General features: G+C 39.1%; 3 protein-coding genes across 6 annotated transcripts; 2 read left to right on the forward strand and 1 right to left on the reverse strand.

Moving 5' to 3' along the window:
- Positions 1–72: 72 nt before the first annotated feature.
- On the forward strand, positions 73–3,443 carry LOC117450778 (inactive serine/threonine-protein kinase 19-like). 4 transcript variants are annotated; one of them, XM_034088737.2, is made up of 7 exons: positions 73–164; positions 1,182–1,277; positions 1,378–1,520; positions 1,612–1,847; positions 1,989–2,086; positions 2,600–2,747; positions 3,160–3,443. In XM_034088737.2, exons 2-7 carry the CDS (start codon positions 1,184–1,186, stop codon positions 3,203–3,205), a joined length of 765 nt encoding a protein of 254 aa, XP_033944628.1. In that variant the 5' UTR covers positions 73–164; positions 1,182–1,183; the 3' UTR covers positions 3,206–3,443. The 4 variants fall into 4 exon arrangements, with proteins under 4 accessions (XP_033944628.1, XP_033944627.1, XP_033944629.1 ...); XM_034088736.2 differs by lacking the exon at positions 73–164 and adding an exon at positions 556–694; XM_034088738.2 differs by lacking the exon at positions 73–164 and adding an exon at positions 715–810.
- Positions 3,444–4,291: 848 nt separating this feature from the next.
- Positions 4,292–11,442, reverse strand: LOC117451605 (ras-related C3 botulinum toxin substrate 1-like). Its single transcript, XM_034089991.2, has 6 exons — positions 11,018–11,442; positions 9,671–9,742; positions 9,183–9,300; positions 8,867–8,929; positions 6,134–6,293; positions 4,292–5,912 (listed from the first exon to the last, which is right to left on the reverse strand). Exons 1-6 carry the CDS (start codon positions 11,050–11,052, stop codon positions 5,782–5,784), a joined length of 579 nt encoding a protein of 192 aa, XP_033945882.1. The 5' UTR covers positions 11,053–11,442; the 3' UTR covers positions 4,292–5,781.
- Positions 11,443–12,371: 929 nt separating this feature from the next.
- On the forward strand, positions 12,372–14,716 carry LOC117451606 (salivary gland specific protein SAGSIN1). Its single transcript, XM_034089992.1, has 2 exons — positions 12,372–12,763; positions 13,794–14,716. The coding sequence occupies exons 1-2, from the start codon at positions 12,584–12,586 to the stop codon at positions 13,812–13,814; spliced, it is 201 nt and encodes a 66-aa protein (XP_033945883.1). The 5' UTR covers positions 12,372–12,583; the 3' UTR covers positions 13,815–14,716.
- The last annotated feature ends 1,496 nt before the right edge of the window (positions 14,717–16,212 follow it).

Here is a 16,212-nt window from a genome sequence, read left to right on the forward strand (position 1 = left end):
TGGTAGCCGCAAGACCTCGAATAATTAACCGTGAAAGAGAAAAACTGTTTGAGTTATACTTCGTGAAATACATTCATGTCATCATTTTACAGACTACATCATGCTGAGAAATAAATCAGATTTATGTTGAATCCATCCAGCTCATAAGGGCATCGAACGAAACGGTAGGGCAAGCTCCTGTGTAATTTGTAGGTAGCCCAGTTGTGTCACATATCTTTGAGTAAAAATGGAAGCAATACAACTGAAAAATTGAATCATGGCAAAAAGCAGTGGGATGAAGGGAAAAAAGGACTACATTTGAATACAAATACAGGAAAAGTGGGAGGGTTTAAGACAATAGCAAAAAGCACGGTAGAGCAAGCAATCAATCAAGAAAATAGCTTAAGAGACAATGTGGGGTGGGTTTTTTTAAATCTCAAGAATGTATTAGGTGTTGAGGATGATAAAGCCTTATTTAAGTATTTAAGAAATACTGGATTGAGGAAGAGAATTGCGTGGTGGTTAATGCTTTCCCTTGATCTCTGGTCCACACTCCAGCACAGTAGGTGGCGGTATTGCACCAAAAACCTTAAGGGCCGCCCGCCATTAAACAAGAAGAAGAGGAATAACTGTTAGAGTTGTTGGTTGGAGCTGTTGTTTCGAATGGGACAGAAGCGATATGAATACTGATATAAATAATATAAGTAGCTATCAGGTGAGAGCTTTAACTACCTTGACTGGTCAAATAATGGATTATGAACTCCGTGTGAGCTGGATTAGCTAGCTTCATCGGCTTCGTTTACAAGAGAGCAAAAACAAGTAACTGAACCGGTGGGTCGTGTCTCATTGAATGTGTTTACCAAGCAAAACAAGTCTTGCGTTTTTTCTCAGGGCTGTAATTTGGGTAAAAACCTAACGCTTGAAGTTGGTATTTTTATAGGGAGAGCTGAGAGTTAATGGCCTGGAGAAATTAGCCAGCTAACTTAAACTGATTTGACTCGTTTTCGTCCTGATTTTTATTTTTGAGAAGAACTACATGGTCTTTATACGTTTAAGTTTAAGCCTTTGTGAAGGCCCAGATAAAATCACATTGGGTTTGTGGATTCTAGTTGTGTTATTGTGAGAAATCAGCTGTCTGGGCATTATGGGCAAATAGATTAATTCTGCAAGTGATGATATCTCTACCACAATTTCTCCTCCAGATATGAACAGGAAACGGGCTTTGATTTCAGACGCTTTCAAAGTGAAGAGATTTAGAAATGAAACTCAGAAGTTTGGGGCTGTCAGTAAAGGAGATGGTATGTGTTAATGCTAAACATATAGTATACAATTCTGCTGTAATCTCTATATAGCATGTTACGTTATTTTTCCATTTGTTGCTTGCTTCATCCCTCAAAGGGCCGACCGACATCAGATCCACCCTTGAGACCCTGATGACACTATTCCCCAGGAAGCTCTTCAACGACTCATTGCCTCAAATTGTTATGAAGCACCAACTCTACAGCATTCATAATGACAAGACTTTGGTGGACAAGGAGCTGGTAAGATAACTCTTTAGTGTCAGAAAGGTCATATGTGTAGCCATCTAAATGTGAAAATACAACCCTTTGGTTTGGTCCTTTTGGTGCACAGAATAAACTCCGGGAACAAGGAGAACTGCTGATGTTCCAGCTCGGGTTTGACGCAGATGCATTCGGACTGGTTTTTGCTTCCGATTACAAAGCCAAAGTGCTGGCAGGAGAGGATGGCAGGGCGACAAGAGCAACCGTTGAGAAGTTTTTGGAGAAGTTGCCGTCTCCTTGCACAGAACTGAGCTTCAGCAAAGACAAGATGCTCAAGGACTTCCGCTTCACAGACTCTGAGATAACGTATGAAACTCTCCCATGTAACTTGTGTATTTTAATTATTATAGTTTTATTCTCCCAAAATGAAAAAAAAGTGTCTCATGTCTTATAGTCTGAAACCCTCTCTTTAAAGATGAGTACATACTTTATTTTCTTACCCTCTAGTCAGCTGGTGAAGTCAGGGGTCCTGACTGTGAGGGACGCAGGCAGCTGGTGGCTTTCCATTCCCAACTCAGGCAAATTCACCAAGTACTTTATCCAAGGTGAGAGTTGAGAAAAAAAGTCTCTACTATATTTTACTTTACATGTGGAATACTAGTACTGACCGTTGTTTACAGTGCTTTGTTGATTTAAAGGTGGGGTATGTAATTTATTTCAGAAACACTTTTTGTTATATTCCATGGAATGCTCTTAGCATCCCGATAGCAATGAATATATTAAATGCTTTGAGTCACAATAAATACATACAAAAATGTCATCTGTGGAAGCCGTAGCGCTGTAAAAAGCACGACCAATCATTTTAGCCGGCCTGACTAAAATAACTGGATGGCCTACCTGCCTGTCAGCCTTCCATCTGTGCACAAACTTATCTCGTGCCCTCATTGGTCATGTGTGCGTTCGTGTGTGTTGTAGGAGGGGCTCTGTAAGGAAGTAGCAGATTTTTTCCGACAGTGTATTTTCAAATTCTAGCGCACTCGAGCTGGTTTCTCCAAAATTACCTACCCCACCTTTAAGAACTGTTTGTTTTCTAACTATCTCACCACTCTCCCTGTTAGGTCGTAAAGCAGTGCTCAACATGGTGAAGAAGTCCAAATATAGTGAAGTTTTGAAGACAGAGCTAGAGGAGCGGAGAACCACCTCGCATGTGAAATTCCAGATGAAATATCACATCCATGACATTGTTGGTGCAGAGCTAGTGGAGAGGTAACATTTGCTTGTTTTCAAATTGCATGCTAGAGAAGTGTTACAGTAGATAGTTGACCCATCTGTCAAATGAAAAGAGCCCGCACTTCATGCAGCTGCTTTCTAATTTACGGTCCTCTCAGTTCAGTAATTGAGGGTTTTTGTTACTTGCACCAACAGCCCTCAGGCTAGAGGCTGGCTCTCGGGTGTTAAAATATGTGCTTGTCAAAACCTTCAAAATCCAGCCAGTTTGATCCTTGTAAACAAAACATGATTTAAAAACACACAGCTATGATTGCTTGAAATCTCAATGCCATTCCTGTTTTGTAACTTTTATCTAAAAAGACTGACCAATTTCGCTTATTACTATTTTCGTGTTATTATCTACACTGTTTATTAAATATACTGAATAACGTCTTTGTTTTATTCCCAGCATACCTACAACTTCAGGGACATTGTTGCGATGTGTTGATTCCTGAACGGCAGCACCAGAGCTTTAATTGGTGCCAATGGTTGACTGAAGATCAGAAGATTTACAAAGATTGTAACATAAAAACGTTTGTACTTGGGCTGTTAGCAAATGTATTTAAGATTGCAGAGATTAAGTCTGTGCCAAGTGCCTTATTAAAACCTTGTGGGTTGATGAATTGTCAATTATGTTGATATGACCTTGTGAGGTTTGGATTTTTCTTGAAATAAAAATGATTTTCTTTCCTTCATGTGAGTTATTACCTTTGTTCACAGAATATCAGCACTTTTATACAACTGTCCCTATTATCATGTTTAATTATGTAAAGCTGTCATATGTTAAACTACATTACTATGTTTGTAGTTGGTGGTAGAGCTGCAATGGACTGCATTGTAAGGCAAGGCAAGGCAAGTTTATTTATATAGCACTTTTCAACACAAGGCAATTCAAAGTGCTTTACAAAAAATGAAAGACATTAAGAAAATGGCAGTTAAAATCAGTCATTAAAAAGAAAAGCTAATAACAAACATTAAAAGAAAAAATAGTTACAGTGCAGTCTGATATGAATAGTTCAATTAAAAGCAGCGACAAAAAAAGTCTTCAGCCTGGATTTAAATTGTATTACAATTATACGGTTATAATATTCTTCTACCCAGATTTGTAAATAGTATGGCCAAAACATTAAACACCTCAATATAATGTAGTCCAGTTTTACAACCCTGCGAACCTCAAACATACAATACATATTTATTTGTAAAGGTTGAATTAATGTTCTAATTGTATGTATTTTGCCTTTAAATTCATGGATATATTGGTGAAAATGTTCTCTTATCTTAAGTAACATTCCATTAAATGTGACAAGTTGTAAAACCAAATAGCTAAAAATAAGTCTGAGAAGTCACGTGAAGAATTTCTGCAAAAGATTATGTGATATTTTCCTGTTAACCCTTTGCATTTACATTTCCCAGTATAGTCCAAGCAAAGGTATTCACTCTACTAATTAAGTCAAGTCAGTGTTTTCTATTTTTTGTCTGAATGCCAAGTGTCGCACTAAGGAGAATCTGTGGTTGCACTGTCCAACAAAGAAGCAGAATAGTCGGTTTTACTTGAATTTATTGGCTTTTTCAAAAAGTGACAATAGCTTTTATCCATAAAACTAGAGTCACAACATTGGCTTGAATTATACCACAGCTTGATATCTGAATACAATACAGATGAGCAACATGTACTTAACCCCTGATCTAGTAGTTCAAATACATTTTGTAAATAAGCAAAAAATATAACTTGCAATTCTAATCTTTTTTTTCAGTATATGTTGCACATACAAGCTATCAGCATTAATTACAAAAAGCTAGGCTTGTAGGGAGATTAAGGTAGCGTTAACTGTAGAGGTAATAAACAAAAGGATATTCATAGTGTTAGTTTAACAATACAGTGAGTGAAGTGTAACTTTTGTGAAGAAAGATACAAAACAGTCTAAATCACATGATTATAACCAAAAAAAAAAGTACACGGTTTACTACACCATAACTGACAGTAGCATTGTTACCGTTATCAGCAGGCATTAATGCTCTTTTAGTGACATTGCTTAGCCAGTAGTGATGCTGTTAAGAATCAAATATGCTGCACAAAGGGTTTTTGATAAATGCCCACTGAGCATTAAAAGGTGCTCTTGTTCCCCGCCACCAAAACAGTTTTGATCCAATATCTAATAAAGTGTTCAGCCTTGCACTCCTGGGCAGCGACACGGTTGAAAGACACTTCTAGGGAATATTGCAAAGAAAGGAAAAGAATACCATAAACTTGAATGGAGCCAAACACGTAAAATACTGGAGCATTTCAATTTGTCAGGGTTTAATAGCACAGTTGGTGTCAGAAGATTTGTTCCCAGTTTGAATTTATAGAACGTCATTCAATTCACACAAATTAATAAACATGAATCATGTGCTAGGACTGAACACTAGCTAACTTGTACAGAGATGCGTGCGGTATTAATTTGAAGCAGAAGAACTTCACAGGTGGTTACTTCAAGTTCCTTGTTGACAGTGCGATGACGTGTGACCATCTTTGCAAAGTGAAAATGAATAAAACCGCCCATGACTATAGAGCTCAACAGGAATCAGTCATTATGAAGGTCTAAAATGTTTGCGACAATAGGACAACGGTTTTATTTTCTGTTAAAATACAGCACATCTACGGAGTGTATTTGGCAATATTTATTCCACTCAAAACAAACAACCCAGACTGTAAACAAAAAAAATGTGGACAACAAGTGGAAGAACAAATTGAAAACATTCCACAGTCCATTTTTTACAAAACATCCAATCCATTTTAGAAGGCCTCGAGAAATGTCATAGTCTTGTCTATACAGTATGCGTGGTTGGGAAAGAGCTAGGGTCTATAATGGTCTAACCCGTCTCCTAAATCTGACAACTTTGTCATGGAAACGGTTGGTAGAACTGCTGTAGCTACACTTATGGAAGGAAAGAATTTGATGTACATTGTTTTGATGTGTATACTGTGTCTTTTGCCAGCCCTCACCACTAGCGGCCATGTTCCCCTGTAACCGTTCCAGTGGAGGAAGTCTTAGAGGAGAGAGCACTTCCTGCCCTTCTTCTTGACGGGGGGAGGGCAGAGGACGGCCCGGATGGCCTCGTCGAACACAGTTTTAAGGCCACGCTGAGTCAGGGCTGAGCACTCCAGGTACTTGACAGAGCCTGAGAAAAGCACACATCAAATATTTGTCTCTATAAATATAATCAAAAAAGTGTTTACAGAAAACCATGGCTGTCCTTGACAATGTAAAGAGAAATGTTGAGTATTTCAGCGTGACAAAGGCTTTGAAATTTGACAAATAGACTACAACTACCAATTAGACTTATCGAGGGAGATGGGATACGCCTTACAGAAAGCCAGTAAAGTTTAAATGTGTTGTTACCGATCTCTTTGGCCATCGCCAGTCCTTGGGGATATGTAATTGGAGCGAGTTTCTTCTCCTTCAGCTTCTCTATGGTGTCCTTATCATCTCTCAGATCCAGCTTGGTCCCCACCAGGATGATGGGAGTGTTGGGACAATGGTGTCTCACCTCGGGGTACCACTGCACAGAGACACAACATTCGTCGGTTAGGGGACTGCTCGGTGTTATCGTAAACATAAAATGGCTAAGGAACCCAAAAGGCTAACCTGTTGATTATAATGGAGACATTACTGAATACTGAAAGTGTGGAGAATATTATACATTGTTAGCGTTTGCATGTGAAAGTCCAGATCACATTTTGGAAATAAAAAGATGGAGGCCCCTTGCCCTGTTTTTTATCATAAAATCAAAATAGTTAAAACTATTGTTGTTGACATGACTCGAGACAATAAATCTAGATAAGCTCACCGAAAAATTAAGCTTAAAGAAAAGGGATCAGAGCTGGTGAGCCAAGTCTGACCGAAATGTTGTATTTATGATTTATTAGGAGCTAATTGGAAGAAATTGCACTTAATACCGAGTGTAATAGGAGTTAATGTACATAGGGTTGCTGCCCCTTAAGTGCAGTGATGGACTAACGTGCTTTAACCCAGGAAGTCCACTGAGTGCGATCAATAAATATCCTTATATTATATATATATATATATATATATACATATATATACACATATACACACACACACACACACACACACACACACACACACACACACACACACACACACACACACACACCCATCTTATCACCACAGTCATTAACTCCACTCTGTCCACTGGACTCATCCCCCTTGATCTGAAACTCGCTGCTGTCACTCCCATACTCAAAAAACCTGGTCTCAACCCTGATTCCCTCAATAACTACAGCCCATCTCTAACCTCCCATTCCTGCCAAAAGTTCTGGAGCAAACTGTTGCCTCCCAACTAAAATCCCATCTGGACTGCAATAACATTCATGAACCTTTTCAATCTGGTTTCCGTACTCGCCACAGCACAGAATCTGCCCTACTCAAGGTGACCAACGACATTCTCCTCTCTGCTGACTCTGGTTCCCTCTCAATTCTCATTCTCCTTGACCTAACAGCCGCATTTGACGCGATCAACCATTCCATCCTCATCAACCGCCTCCAGTCTTCCATTGGCATTACCGGTACTGCCCTCTCCTGGTTTAAATCCTATCTCTCTGACAGACATCAATTCATCTCCATTAACAACTCCAAATCCCCCACAGCCCCCATCAATCATGGCGTCCCTCACGGTTCTGTACTTGGTCCCCTTCTGTTTATCATCTACATCCTCCCAATTGGCAATTCCTCCGTTAACACCAACTCCAGTTCCACTGTTATGCTGATGACACGCAGCTCTACCTCTCAACAAAATCAATTTCTCCAACCACACACTCCCAGCTCAGCACCTGCCTCACTGACATTCAAATTTGGATGCAAAACAATTTTCTAAAACGTAACTGTGACAAATCGGAACTTATAATCATTGGCCCAAACTCACTTACCCACTCAACCCAAGATTTTTCTCTTACCATCGATGGCTCCATTGTCAACCCCTCCACTCACATCAACCAGGTCACAAAAAACGCATTCTTCCATTTAAAGAACATCGCCCGTATTAGACCCCCCCCTCTCATCGACCGCTGCTGAAACTCTGATCCATGCCTTTATAACATCCCGACTGGATTACTGCAACAGCATACTTTTTGGATCACCTGCATTCACAATAAAAAAAAACTTCAATATGTCCAAAACTCAGCTGCCCGCTTGCTCACCTCCACCCAACGCTCCGACCACATCACCCCTATCCTCCACTGGCTCCCCATCAAACACCGCATTGACTTAAAAATATTACTTTTCACTTTCAAAGCCCTCAACAACCTTGCCCCCCCCCTACCTCTGTGACCTCATCCAACGACACAACCCCACCTGTCGCCTCAGGTCTGCTGAAGCTAACCTACTGCAGCCCATCAGGACAAAGCTCCGGACCTGGGGTGACAAGGCCTTCGCAGCAGCCTCCCCCACACTCTGGAACTCCCTCCCCAGTCACGTCAGATCCGCCAACACTCTCACATCATTCAAACAATCCCTCAAAACTCACCTTTTCACTCTTGCCTTCAACTACTAATCAACTAACCCCTTGCCCTTATTCCTCCTAGCTTAGCACTTTCTACTTTTGTTGTTATTTTGTTTTACTTGCTTGTAAGCGCTTTGAGCACCAGGAAAAGCGCTTTATAAATGTAATGTATTATTATTATCCTTTCTTGGAAAATGTCTGGTGTAAATTGGAAACACTGTTGTCCTACTTTGATATCTTTAGCTCTAGCTACATCGCAACACAAAAACCCTGTGTTTAAACCAAACATTTTTACAATGGTATCTTAGCTCTGTCAATAATTCTATTGAATAGCCAATCCACTTAACTAATTAGTAACATGTCAGTGTGTGCTTTTATTAAACAATGTGTTATTAACTTATTGCTTTTGTTCATGAGGTTTTAAAGAATGAGACATGAGGAAACACATGGGTCAGAAATAATCATTACAAATCTATGAGTTATTCGTGAACAAAAAATGAAGGCCAGTCAAAGTCAACCTTGATGCTCCTCGTCATGTCATGTTATAAAAACGGATCCGCTGAGACGACTTTACAGCCTTCACTCTTTATTACAGGGGCACTGCGTGAACTCACCTTGGCACGGACGTTTTCGAATGAGGCAGGACTCACAAGCGAAAAGCAGATAAGAAAGACGTCCTGGTGGGAAAAATAAAAAATGTCAATGAAAGCCAATAACAATCATCTCCCGTAAGGAACAGGACAAATTAAACCCTCAAAAGGTGTGGGGGTTTTCCTTCCCTCTAACTTTCATTCAAAGGTCACAAACTTTCCAAATACATTATGTAACAGTGTCTACTATTTAAAAACAAACTTCAAGGCAAACACTACACAAGAAAGGAGGTCACAATAAGTGACATATAATACATCATTGTCTGCTTGTTTGTTATACCGTCTGTGGGTAGGAAAGTGGGCGGAGTCTGTCGTAATCTTCTTGTCCTGCTGTATCCCAAAGGCCCAGGTTCACCGGCTTCCCATCTACCATAACATTGGCAGAGTAGTTGTCGAACCTGACAGAAGTAATGATGTTAGAATGATTCATATAAACCTAAAAAACACAGTAATATGGACACATTGTGACAGAAAATAGAAACAAAACAGGCTCTTAATTATCTGTTGTGACCTTTAGCTTCTTCTACTTTCCCTTAAAAATGACTCATCACGTCTTATTTTTACTCTGCTGATGCTATACTCTTGTTTAACAACTTCCTGCTTAGCCAGCATATGCCATAATGACTGACAGTGATGCAGTTTCCTCAAAACTTCCCGGAACATATTTTTCCCCCGAATCATTTGTTTATAAACTATCTGCAGTCCACAGCATGACAATCAACATTTAGTCTTACATAATTAATAAGATCTACAGTTTTAGATACTCACACTGTGGGGATGTACTCTCCTGGGAAGGCATTGGTGGTGTAGCTGATGAGCAAGCAGGTCTTACCCACAGCACTGGAGGGGAGAAAAGGTGGATTCACTTTCAGTTTATGATGAAAAAGCAACTCTGGTTCTGAATTGAAATGGCTTCCTATTTAGTACAGCTGAAGAGCAGTTGTGTTGGAAATAACGATTGTTGTCATTATTTATTGATCAATTATTTTTCTAAAAACTGTATTTGGAGGAACAAAATGTCATACAATACTGATACATGTCCGTCATACAGTTAACATATGGTCCACAACCCATAGATACATTTAACAACCACACTAAACAAATGTAAACATTTGAGATGCTATAACTTGTAACTGGCATTTTTGCTTATAAAAATGCTTTTAATTTCTGTGGTTTTGTGAGCTTTTCTCAAGTCAAAAACAGATACGGGTTGAGTCCCACACTTTGGGAGAAAATGCGTACATAGTGTGAACTTGATTTGTTGTGAAGCTATGCATATACGAACACTAGATTAAGTACATTTGCCGACATGAAATTTAAATTATGTAGCCTTTAGTATGAACACTAACTATTGCAAGCTTCCTCTTGGTCAAAATCGAAAATAATAAATCAAACGCAGTCATAGGTCCACAAATGACTCCGCTGCTGTGGTATTCACCACGCCCTGAAACAGCAGTTATGAGTATGTTTACCTCCCACATGATGTTACCCATATGAATCTCAGTCACAGCTCATTCTGTAATCATTGACCAATCTCTAGCTGTTGCAATCTAACCTTAAAAAGTATTGTATTGTTTTTTAATAAGTGTTGAAATAAATAATAAATAAGTTAAAACGCTTCTTGTTTAACGTCACAGTGATAACACAACAACTAACACACAAACATGGTGCTTTACTCTTCAAATGTCTCAATTGATAAGTCAATGTTACCCAACTTAAAGTGTGGTTAGGAGGATATCTGCCTTGTGATTTCTGACTCACCCGTGAGGGAGGAAACACTGCAACTAAATCACTTAAATCTTAAGATTAGCCAACCACTTGCATACTAGTTTTTTTGTAATACATTTGTTTGTCACATCAACATAATTACATATATTAAACCTGAATACGTTAAATTGGCTAAAGATACAAGTTAGCTGCCCATAGAGCATAAACCAGTAATTAAAGTTAAAGCTTGTTAGCTAACTTTACCCGTTTGGAAAAACGGAAGCAAAGTGCTTTAACGCTAGCTGGTCTGCTGACAGCCTTTTAAGCTAATTTTACACTTTGTTATTCAAGTTAAATATTAGTTGGGAAGCACAAACTAAAAGTAAGCTCGATTACGTTATGACTTACCCATCTCCGACAACGACACACTTTATGGCCTGCATTGCGCCGCAGCTAGAGGAATGCTAAGTTAGCCCACAGCTAACGTTAGCTCACAAGTCTCTTTCCTTTGTCCGGGATTGCTCGCCGGAGAAACGTCCAAACAGCGCTTTGCTACCGGCCTTCGGTGGTACAGCGGAGCTCCTGCGGTGTGAAAGAGCTTGTGGGGAAGTTAGAGTAACTTATCTAGCACTTTAACACAAGTTCACTCAGAAATCCCCTTGCAACATTCCCATGCTTTCGTGGTCTGATCGGACGCTATGAAGCAAAACAGCGGCCACCACCCCTCAGAGGAAAAAAAAGAAGCTAGCCACCACCAGATGGTGCATCCGGTGAAGTGCTGGGATGAAACGCCCACAGCAAGTTTAACGATGGGAAACGCCTTCGAAACAATCAGCTGGTAACCCACTGCGTCTTATGAAGTCAGGAAATGTAATGTAACCAGAACAAGTCTGTCTGTTGGTAAGCCATTTTAATTACATTTGTACATGGCCACTTAATAAGATAAAAGAAAATAACAAATAGAGACGGAACATTCAGAGTGTGACACCGATTGCGGAAATTGCGTTCTTTTAACAGGGGATGTCCGCCCTGAACTCTGCCTTCCAGGTGTTTCAGAAACATTCCGCTTTTAAATAATATAGGACGTTTATCTTTGTTTTAGTTAACATATTTACTTCCCTTCTAGTTAATTAACACATGTGAATTAAGTTAGCTCTAGATTCATATCTGTGTAGATTGTAATAGTTGTGTCCATACATATATCAAATCCATATGTGTACAACATTGATGATCCATGATTATATTGAAATAAAAGTATTGTACAATGTAATAAACAAGTTCATGAGTCACAGATATATGTTTTCTATGCCATAAATAAATCCTGCCTGGCATCACTTATGCATAGTAAATATAGAAGTCTGAGGGGCGCAGGAACAAAAACATATTGTCACTGTAACACTTTAACATGATGTTGAACTTCAAGATAAAAAAAAAAAAATCGTTGCAGTCCTAAAACGGATGGATTTGTCTTAAAGAAGAGTATTTGTTTATTATGTCTACATCCCTTAGAACCAAGTGAATATGGAAATGAATGCCAAAAACCATTTGAATATGACACCATAATTCAATATTTCACTATAATGTTTTTTTGTTGTTGGTATAATTATCTATTAAAACTACTTGTTTGTTGGAATATATGTTTAAAAAAAGTTATTCTTCTGACAATTTAAACAGACTATTAATAATCAGCCTGAGTGTCTAAAATCAGGGCACCAAGTCAACATTACACTTTCATCTTCCTTGTGTCACATCGATATGAGTCCTCCCGTCGACGGTAACAGTAATGGTCGGTAGAGACGCTGTTGGGGTGGAGTAGCTCTGCCAACACAACCAGCACAATAAAAATGGAGCTCGGTGCCTGTAAGGGATAAAAATATGAGCTGTCACTCAACAGTCAGCACTTTACTCGTCGGTTGGCCTCACTAACTGATACAGTAACCGTAGTAACTAACCGCCCGGGCTGACTTCGCCTGTATGGCGGGTCTGTCTTATTTAGTGCTCCGCTTTTCGGGCTCCGCTGGTCGGACTTACGGAGTGTTTTCCAAAGGCTTGACGAGGACTTTGTTGATATTTTTTGATCTAGCATGGCGATTGCGAATCAGATTCCCTTATATCTACCTGGTCGCTTCGATGATGTTTAATGTCAGATTACAGGTAATTATGCAAACACTCTTCCGTTAAAGTGTCTGAAGTCATGAAAATACGTGTATTTCCTGTCTGGTCGTGTTGGTGTTGTTTAAATGTGTCCTTCAAGATAGATGGTAGATTAATTGTACCTCCATTTAAAACCGGCTTCAATTTATTGCATAGTACACCAGTTCTGCAATACACCCCCACTTCATAAATATCACTATCAGTGCACTCTTTTGGTTGACATCGTTATAAATCGGCGTTGTTTAAATGTTATGGTCAATTTGGTTGCTGCAGTGTATGGTCCTGTTGAGTTATAGTAAGGCGTTTCTAATATGTTGTCATCCCCACTCACATCAATGAGGTTAGACTTTATTTTTGATATTATTTATTATTATTATTATTTTTATTATTACATGGACTTTTGCAGTAGATTTTGATATCAATAAAGTTTTCCCTACATGTTTTTTTAGAATAATATGCATTTTAAAAATTGAAATTAAGATACTTGATGGAGATATTTTAAAGTTGAAAAACCTAAGTCAGTGCTTTCTGGTGGGCAGTTTCTAAATTATCTTTAATAAAAATAACATAAATGTATTTGAAATCACATGTGCAGAAAACGATGTAACTAAGTTGATATATTAGATATACTGTACCATCCATCACAATTTATTATTATATAAAAAAAACTAAGGTAGAAAAACATCACATTTAAGGCACTATAACCAGGATGAATATTTATCAGATATTCTAATAATACAACAACTAAAACAGTTAAATTAAAGTTAGAATACTTTAAAATATTATATTTAACTAACTATTACTGACATTTTAATTGCTGTCAATAATTACACTTACAATTCTTTCATCTATTGTTTACAACCACAAATTGCCTTCCAAATTAATCGAATGCCTAATAAACTGACAGCTAAGCATGTGATGCTGATCTTAAAGTCGATTACAAAAGTGTGTTAACATATTTGTTTAAATAGTTTAGTGTGTTATCCATTCATTGTATATGTTGACTTACAGCCTCCTCATCTCTTAACAGATGCACATTGAAATTCACTGAATCTTCAACCCTATATTTGGAATGAAATCGATGGATCGTGGCCAATGCCGTGCTGCAGCCCTCTTAAAGGAACTGTGTGGCACTACACAGCAATTTGAAGGAAAGTGGACACTTAATTCTGTGTGACGATGCATCAAAGTGACACACGCAGCTGGTCGTCACAGTCAGCCCTCGCCACACAAGCCCAGTGCCTTTGCAGAAGAAGGACAGCAGGAAAGTAAGCAAAAAAGAGCCGTGATGAGTGAGGGTGGAGGCTGGAGGGGGAAACAATGCCTCACGTTAACCCTTTTAACTCACCACCTGACAACCAGGAGCCGCCTGCCTGTCTGAGGAGATAACGTCAGATGACTGGTGGATTTTGACACTTCCTTTTATCTCTGGATATCGAGGACTTTGGCCTGGAATAAAAAATGAATGATTGTTACTCTGGTACTTTTTAGCTTCTCTTCATTGTCTGACATAACAACTGCTCAGTGCTCAGTGTCAACATCTCACATTAATTAAAAAAGTAAATATCTGCACCGCCTGACACAAACAGAAACAAGCATGCTGTGGCTCGGGATGCTTTATTTGGGGTTGGCTGTATCAGCGGTACATCTTTGTTGTAGCAGAACGGCACAGCTGCCTCTACTGGAAACGTACGATCTGTTATAAAGTGCAGTGTCAAAGGGAATCACTGCATGGTTCTTTCTGTTTGCACACACGTCGTCTCACTCATTGTTATTTCTGCATATCAGTGGCAGTGGAAAGGTGGCGTGGTGAAAATGTTACCTTTTAAATTAAAACTTTTTTAGCTGCTTTTGTTTTTATTTCTGTGGAAAATGTGGGCGTCTGGTTGGAATTCACATAATTGAGGCTAAGGATGATTGAATTTGGAAAGTAATAAATTAATGAAATCACAATTTTCAGCCTTTTTCTGATTTTCTTTTCTAGGTTTGCAAAACTGCCTTTTGAAAACACGGCTAGTCCATCCCAAGACTTTTACACTTTTTTAATATTGTATTGGAGTTTCTTAGCTGTCAAAGAATACACCAAAGTGCTCCTCTTTAAAAAACAACACAAATCAACATTTACACATGCATTCCTGTTAATGCATGTCTTGAGACAACATACATAGCAAAATATGACATGCACCTTCAAACCCTTCATGTTCTTGTATCACCTGTTACATAATACAATATAGAGTTTGTATTGTAATGTAAAAAGGGGAAACATTGTCCCCACTTCACACCCAGAGAAACATAGAGAATATAATAATAATTTAAAAAAAAACGTTTGGTTCTTGATACCATTTCACTTCATGCATGAGACATTTCCCAACATCACCATGGATGTTTAAATTGTGTTTTTTTCTACAAACCCTTGTACTTATATTTTCAACAAGACAAGACAAAAGTGTCAAATCTTTTCAAAACGTTTATAGGTCCCATGTCTTGGCCATTTCTACTGATCATAATTCCATTGTTGAGGTCTACTAGAATAGATTTACATTGTTCAATGTTCCAAAATCACATTGGTTTCTCATACAGCATCTCTGTAAAGTATGTGTATTCACTATGTCCTACACGCCTTGTTGGTGCTCCTGCCCCCCCCGCCCCCCTTATGAGCCCACTCTGTTCTGATCTATGGTTCTGATTAGTCAACTAACGTTACAGCTGAACATCAGTGTTTAGGTGTTACAATGGCGTTTGTTAGCAACCAGAAAATGACACCAGTAATGACAAACAGATGAGAATGTTGTGTGGGGTCTGGGTGCCGTGTTGGCGGGACGTTGTGGGGCTCGCTGTTCCACCCTTTGCTGGTGTCGTTTCCTGGTTGCTGCGTGGGGTTTGAGTTCCGCGGAGCTCAAGCTGTGTGTGTGTGCGGAGCTCTGCGGAGCACCGCTGAGCTCAGGCTGAGTGAGTGTGTGCGGATTGGTCCATTTGGACCAATTGGTCCATTCGGACTTAGCGACGTCAATAGGCCCCGGGAAGAAAACAATGTACGAGGCATTCTGTGGCAGCATGGACACGACTTTTCTGTGTTCGAGTTTTACTCGCTACAGGGTGTACTTTGAGGGTTTGTGACTTTGCAGACCGTTTACATGCAGAAAAAGCTACATAACACACAAGGGGATGGGTAATAACCGGAAAAGCTTATGATGGGACCTTTAACAATGCAGCCCTTTTATGATGAAAAACTTTTTTTGATATTAAAACAAATATCAGAAATGCACAAGTTATCATCCAGTTAATTGAAGAACGTGTTTTGCTCCTTTTAAATATAAACACTATGGTGTTAACACAAGCTCTCCTCCATTCTTCTGTGGACATTTCCCCGCAAAACAATCCAAGTTTCAATTTAGGCTCTCAGTCTCCACCCCTTTACCTTTTTTCTATTATTGTCAGCCCCCTTGACA

Source organism: Pseudochaenichthys georgianus, chromosome 8 (assembly GCF_902827115.2).
Source record: "Pseudochaenichthys georgianus chromosome 8, fPseGeo1.2, whole genome shotgun sequence".
In the NCBI taxonomy this organism is placed as follows: domain Eukaryota; kingdom Metazoa; phylum Chordata; class Actinopteri; order Perciformes; family Channichthyidae; genus Pseudochaenichthys; species Pseudochaenichthys georgianus.

Excerpts from the sequence above, each read along its gene's own strand:
- LOC117450778 (XM_034088737.2), top strand. The coding sequence starts at position 1,184 with ATGAACAGGAAACGGGCTTTGATTTCAGACGCTTTCAAAGTGAAGAGA. Across the intron at positions 1,848-1,988 it reads TTCACAGACTCTGAGATAAC|TCAGCTGGTGAAGTCAGGGG; the intron begins GTATGAAACTCT and ends CTTACCCTCTAG. Across the intron at positions 2,087-2,599 it reads CACCAAGTACTTTATCCAAG|GTCGTAAAGCAGTGCTCAAC; the intron begins GTGAGAGTTGAG and ends TCTCCCTGTTAG.
- LOC117451605 (XM_034089991.2), bottom strand. The coding sequence starts at position 11,052 with ATGCAGGCCATAAAGTGTGTCGTTGTCGGAGATGG. Across the intron at positions 6,294-8,866 it reads TCGAAAACGTCCGTGCCAAG|TGGTACCCCGAGGTGAGACA; the intron begins GTGAGTTCACGC and ends GTCTCTGTGCAG. Across the intron at positions 5,913-6,133 it reads GGCGATGGCCAAAGAGATCG|GCTCTGTCAAGTACCTGGAG; the intron begins GTAACAACACAT and ends TGCTTTTCTCAG.
- LOC117451606 (XM_034089992.1), top strand. The coding sequence starts at position 12,584 with ATGGCGGGTCTGTCTTATTTAGTGCTCCGCTTTTCGGGCTCCGCTGGT. Across the intron at positions 12,764-13,793 it reads TGTTTAATGTCAGATTACAG|ATGCACATTGAAATTCACTG; the intron begins GTAATTATGCAA and ends ATCTCTTAACAG.